General features: G+C 42.6%; 1 protein-coding gene across 1 annotated transcript; it reads left to right on the forward strand.

Annotated features, from left to right (window-relative positions):
- The first annotated feature begins 2,707 nt into the window (after positions 1-2,707).
- LOC147606490 (transmembrane protein, putative (DUF2358)) lies at positions 2,708-6,012 on the forward strand. The gene is made up of 5 exons (XM_086791915.1): positions 2,708-2,972; positions 4,430-4,671; positions 4,759-4,839; positions 5,038-5,391; positions 5,803-6,012. The coding sequence occupies exons 1-5, from the start codon at positions 2,825-2,827 to the stop codon at positions 5,902-5,904; spliced, it is 927 nt and encodes a 308-aa protein (XP_086648041.1). The 5' UTR covers positions 2,708-2,824; the 3' UTR covers positions 5,905-6,012.
- Positions 6,013-6,303: the final 291 nt, after the last annotated feature.

Raw genomic sequence — 6,303 nt, forward strand, 5'->3', positions numbered from 1 at the left:
CCTTAGTCTACAAAGATATAAAGCATGAAAAGTGCATTCATCTTGACCCAATAAGAAATGTTTAGGATCGCCCAAAAAACCCATTCCCCAGGCCTTTAATTTAACCTTAACACCCATATTTGTTTCATGGTGGGTTGTAGACCAACCACTTAGGGGGTGACCTGTAGCCCCACCCTGGCTGGCCTACACCAGTAAATAAGGGTAGGTCATGCACGCGCATGCACGCGCATGTGCGCTCGCGCGCACACACACACACACACACATGTGCACACATGCACACACACATTTTTTATCCATTAAACTTACCCCTTTACGCAGTCCATTACTTACCCCTTTATGTAGTCCATTACTTACCTTGCCAAAAGTTTACATGTGTCCACCACCATCTATATTTTCACTATCCTTTAACTCTCATATATGCGATCATTTAGACCTTGTAATCTCACCCCTTTACCTAAGCCATTACTCTCAAAATTTTATGTGTCCACTTATATTTTCTTTCCCACTTAACTCTCATACATTGTCATTTAGACCTTGTAATCTAGGCACAAATTTGATCCCATAAAATTCCTTGATCCTAAATATACACTACCTATATTAGGCGTTTTTGGATTTTTGGAGTTGTTTTCTTCTCCCAAATGCACTTGCCACTACTTCACGAGTTAACTTGCACATTTACGTTCATGTCTTTACTAACATATTAGTGTTGTTTTCTTCTCCCAAATGCACTTGCCACTACTTCACGAGTTAACTTGCACATTTACATTCATGTCTTTACTAACACATGGATGGCACTTCATCTCCCTCCACTTCACGACACGAGGCCTTATCCTCTTCCTTTCTCCTTCAAATACCTATGAAAAATTACCCAAAGCTTTCCATCTTTTCAGTCTATTCGAAGGAATACTTGCACAATTTTGGGATCCCCCTCTAACTTATAAACTGTATGGTTTCACTTGTGACTCCTTACACTACAGTCCATGGGACTCTACCAGCTTGAACACAGAGCAATCAGGGCTAGGAGGCAGGCACTCAATTGGTATAGCCTATATATTCCATGAACTTGGCATGCTCTACATCTCATAGCTACAACAAGGCTATAACACACCATCATCACCTAAGTTTTGATCTATTATGGCTTCCCAAACATGTTACAAGCAAACTTTAAACATTGTTGTTACTCTAATATTTATTTAGTAGGTTAATTTGACAAGATTGCTTGGTTATTTGGATGCCCTTATATCCTATTTGTGATTCATGATGAAACCCTTGTTGTTGAATCACATTATTTGGAACCCTTGGCTGCCCTAACCCTTTGAACATTGGGTTAATCCAACATTAGGAACCCTTGGGTTCCCTCACCCTTTGAACATTGAGTTGATATAACATTTGATTTAGCATGGTTGTTTGGGTATTTGGTTACCCTTTTGACATGTTTTTGATTCATATAAGAACCCCTATTAATCTAACGTTTAATTTAGGTTGTTTACTGCCCTTTTGTAGTGTCTTTGATTCATATAAGAATCCCATGTTAATCTAACGCTTGATTTAGGTTGTTTACTACCCTTTTGTAGCGTTTTTGAGTCATTGCATCGATTTAACATTTGATTTAGCATGGTTTTTTTTGGGTATTTGCCTACCCTTTTGTGTGTTTCTAAGTCATATAAGAACCCCATGTTTGTCTAAGCATGATATTTGGGACCTTTGGTGCCTTAACTCTTTGAGATTAATTCTGCTATTCATGCTCACATTCTTAATGTTGTATGATACATGGAATAACCTCTCCGATTAATGGTATGATTATAGTCCACCAACCCTAGCTATCTCCCTTAATGTAGTTATAACTTTAATTTACATGTAGCTCTTGTCTTGACAAGAGTCTTTGGGGATACCTGCTTACCCTTCAACTTTTGGACCTTGACTATAGACAAGTGCTTGTGCTAGTGTTGGTGTCTTCTAGATTTAAACTTGCTTTTGTACTTTAGTTTTAATGGGATTTCAATACCTAAATTTAGATTGTTGTTAAGTGCCTTAGCAATACAAAATTTCCCCTTTGTAAGTTTGTTAATGCCCCATGATTCCTCCACTTAATCATAATTAATTGTCCACAAGCCTATGTGCTCCACAATGAGAGTCATTTCTTGCTTGTGTGAAGACGTAAACCTAGCAGAGGTAGTTTGTCTCATGAAATGTGTATGGGCTTCATGCACATAAACAATCACGAATTGGATTTGTGGACTATGTTCTGTGAAAATCTTGTGATGACTGAAAAATCCTTTCCCCCCCCCCAAAATGAGGGGTTTCCCCCCAGAGATGGTATCATCCACGGTGTTGGGCGGGTGCACGTGGTGAATCCCCAGAAATTGTGTCCCCTTCCCTTTTCCTTTAAATGAGGAGATGCCACCACAAAGGGTAGGTAGAAGCCCCATGTGAATCCTCTTCAAATCTAGTTGGTAGAATGGTTGGGTCCGATTATGGGGGCTCGAGTTCGATGCCAATGAGGTACGTGACGGTGGTAGTTTGTGTGAGCCGATGGAGTAATTTTTGTTTTTGTTTTTCGAGCCGATGGAGTAATCCACCTTCCCAATTACACAAGGAAATTTGGTGGGAAATGTGTCCCTAAAGTAAGGAGAGCCCAAGGTCCCCCCCTTCTCCTTATCCATAAGAAGATATTTTATGCTATCCACAAATTTTGATTGCCAGGATGGATAATCAAATGGAGCTATTATAATTTGTGTGGGTAAAGCAAAGACGAAGGAATGGCAAGGAACGGCAACGCGCAGGAGCCCACAACAGTTGGTTGAGAGGAGGAGAACAGGCAACCATGCCCATCAGCTTGTCAAACAACGTCTGCTCGTTCGTAGCGCCTGAATTGAAGAGCAGATCCACACCCTTTCTGGGCTGTGCTGCAAAACATGGATTGAAGAGGCGATGCCCATCCATCATGCGAACCCTCCGTCGTTACAGACCCGGTGAGTCCATCCCATCCCTTTGTCTATCATGTGTTTCATTCCGTCAGACCATTGCTCTCATCCATGGCCCTCGAATTCCCCATTCTATCATGCCCTTCTGTGAGTAGCATGCCATCAGACATTGTTTCTCACCATTGCCCCTGCATCCCTTATGCCAGCATGCCCTGATGTCTTCAGTAACTGTTCTGTACCATAGCCCTTGCATAGCATGAGAGACATGCCATCACACACTGTTTTTTTTAAACCATGCCGCTTGCATTCCTTATGCCTCTCGGTTTGTGAGAGACTACAGATATGTCGTCAGAATCGTTTCTTTACCATGGCCTCTTTCTTTATGTGAGCTTGCCTGATTTCAGTGACATGTTTTTTATCTACCATGTCCTCATTATCTTTGTCTCTCCCCCAGTCTCCGTCCTACCACAAGAATAGGTCCCTGTATCAGCAAAACAGACGTCCAACTGCATGTGCCCTTCATCAAGTTGGCTCTCTTCCTTGGTGCAACGGAGCTTCGCAAACTCTTCCAGCGCGCAGTCCCTGATGTACTCCCGATTGAGGGGACTCTCCAGGTCTAGCTTCATCTTAGGATGGCAGGTGAGCCTGTGGGCCCGCTGAAAAGGAGCCCAAATCGGGGGATTTGACCCCTTTAGCCCTTTTTTCAAGCATAGTGTGCCTTGGCTGGGCCTGGTACAAACGCTCCCAAAAATATTCACATCTTGTCTATGCTGAAATCTGGCCCTTTTCTATGTCCCATGCATTACCCATCATTGCAAGTTTTCAGGGCCGTGTGCAGTCGTTTTTGCAACGTCTGTCCATAGATCAGGATGGAGATTACCATCTCAGCAAGAGCAGGTGCTTTTTCTCCTGGGCTATGAAGTGTAAAGGCTCATCGATGTTTGTCAAGTGAGCTGGTAATCTTGGCTGAATTCGACAATTATAATGTTCTTATCCATTCATTCCTGCAAGTGAGGCAGAAGTCATCTATATAGCATGGCTACTCTATTTATTCACCCAAGTTTCCTGTCTCCCAAGTGCAACTTTGCATGTGTGGCATCCCTTTTGCTAGGTTTTAGTGTTTTTTTTTTTGGTAAAATGTGTCATTGAAATCTCTTGGTGCAGGCTGCATTGTGCTATTACAGCCCCCATGCAGTTTTTTCAGTAATTCTTCTTTGCCCCTGTTGGGGGTGGCATGTTTGGTAGGCCTGGAGGGTTGTGACTCCTAGCTTTTCATTCAACCATCTACGTATATGGACCACTTTTTTCTCTGAAGCTTTGCAAGCTTGAAGGCTGAAGCCCTCCTTTGTGTGTTCGGTCTGCGTAGGCATTGGGTTCTCACCCATGATGATGGTGCTTTCCTTTAGAGAGGCCCTCTTTCTGATAGCAGCCATGCAATGCGTGCATTATCATCATCTGTTCACTGATTCGTGGATTATTAAGAAAATAGTATCATTGTATCGCAGTACAAGGGGCAACACCATCGGATGGCAAAGATGCTGCATCATCTGCAGTGGCCACATCTGTAGAAAAGTCGGAGGCAGATAAGCTAGTGGATGGACTGTCATTCGGCCAGCTATGTGACGAGTTCCAGTGCATAAGCAGTCCAGCTGTGGAGGCAACTGCCCGGCAGCTTGTGAGAGACATTCTGGAGATGAGAGAGGGCAATCGAGCACTGGGAACGTTTGCCACGTTTGTGAAATACAAGGTACGGCCAAAGCACAGTGTCAGCATGCGTGTTGTCTAGACCTTGATGTTTTGTGCCTCCCTCGGTGATGACTTCTTCCTTCTACAGGACCCTCTGCGCTCATTTGCAGGTCGAGAGAAGTATAAAAGGCCATCTTGGATGAGAGGTGCTGTAGATAACCCTTCCGTGGTAAGCTGGCTGCTGCCCTTCATTCTATGTGGGTTGTAGCTGCTTTTTCAAATGAACCTTCATTTTTCTCTTCTTTTTTCAACACTCTTCTGTGGTGCAGTTGCCAAAAAAAAAAAAGAAAACCGCAGATTGATTGGAATTTATGGAAGTTGTACTTAAAACACAGGTGATCCCATCTCTGCCTGCACTTTGCCTCAGGCGGTGCGCGAAATGGTGATGCAATCAACAAGCGTCCTGAGTATTAGATGGGTTCTGCGAGGCAGGCCCAGGTTTGCTGGGCCGGTTTCAGGAGGGGACCTAGTCTTGGCCGTCAATAGCACATTCACACTTAACCAGATCAGTGGCCAGGTTGTGGAGCACGTGGAAGAGTGGGATCTGTCGGCCTCATCTCCACTAGCTCAAGCTTATTTTTGGACTTCAAGGCTCGCTTATTCGACTGTGGAGAGTGGGAAGGATGCAGCCGAGGCCGCACAGGGCCTTGGTCAGCTGTTGCAGAAGAAAGATGAGGACAAGGAGAATTACTACCGGGATCCGCTTGGAGACCCTACCAAGGCAAGGCGTCTACATGTGTTAGTAGAACTATACATCTATTTAAAATAAGAAAGCATGCTCTGTGTGTGTGTGTATACATACATACATACATACACACACACAGATATATGCACACATAGATATATATGTATATATATATATGTATATATAGAGATATATATATAGAGATATATATATGTGTATATATATATATATATATATATATATATATATATATATGTATGTATGTATGTATGTATGTGTGTGTGTGTGCGCGCTCGCGCTTTTAAGATACATACATACATTCAACACCCTTATTATAAGTCAAATGCTATAGAACCTAAGGCTGGTCAGAGATTTCTCCGACCACCAGCGAGCTATCTCTAATGTTAGAAGCTAACCTGCATGTATCATTTTGTTTGTACCGTGCAGTTTTTCCAGATGGATAACAATCCCCAGAGAGATTTGTACCAAATTGGATTGTTCATTGCTCTGTTATACCTTCTTGTGCAGTTCTTGAGAGCAACCCTTTAAGTTCATACTCCCGTAGCAGTTTTTCTTGAGATTTGCTTTGTAATCACAGGCTTATTTAGCTGTCTTTAATTTAATAAAACATGTATGTGTTCACATTCTACATACGGAGTTATGACTATAGAGTTCACAGATGTTTCTCAAGTTGGCTCCTTAGTTCTATCCTCATCATTATGTTCAATCCATAGAGGTCACCGATGTTTCTCAAGCTGGCTCCTTAGTTGAAGCCTCATCATCATGTTCAATCCATAGAGTTCACTGATGTTTCTCAAGTTGGCTCCTAATTTTTAGTGTCATCATTATGTTCAATCCGGATAAATGTGGTGTATTGTATTTTGTGTGCCCTTTGTGTGTTCTTATGAATGTTATGTGGGGGCACAAACACGTGCATGCATAGGCAAC

Source organism: Cibotium barometz, chromosome 57 (assembly GCF_041138505.1).
Source record: "Cibotium barometz isolate CiBa-2024 chromosome 57, ASM4113850v1, whole genome shotgun sequence".
Classification (NCBI taxonomy): domain Eukaryota; kingdom Viridiplantae; phylum Streptophyta; class Polypodiopsida; order Cyatheales; family Cibotiaceae; genus Cibotium; species Cibotium barometz.

Bases quoted from the DNA above. Each gene is read 5' to 3' on its own strand.
- LOC147606490 (XM_086791915.1), top strand. From the start codon at position 2,825: ATGCCCATCAGCTTGTCAAACAACGTCTGCTCGTTCGTAGCGCCTGAA. The intron at 2,973-4,429 runs GTGAGTCCATCC...ATTGTATCGCAG, and splicing joins CCTCCGTCGTTACAGACCCG to TACAAGGGGCAACACCATCG. The intron at 4,672-4,758 runs GTACGGCCAAAG...TTCCTTCTACAG, and splicing joins CCACGTTTGTGAAATACAAG to GACCCTCTGCGCTCATTTGC.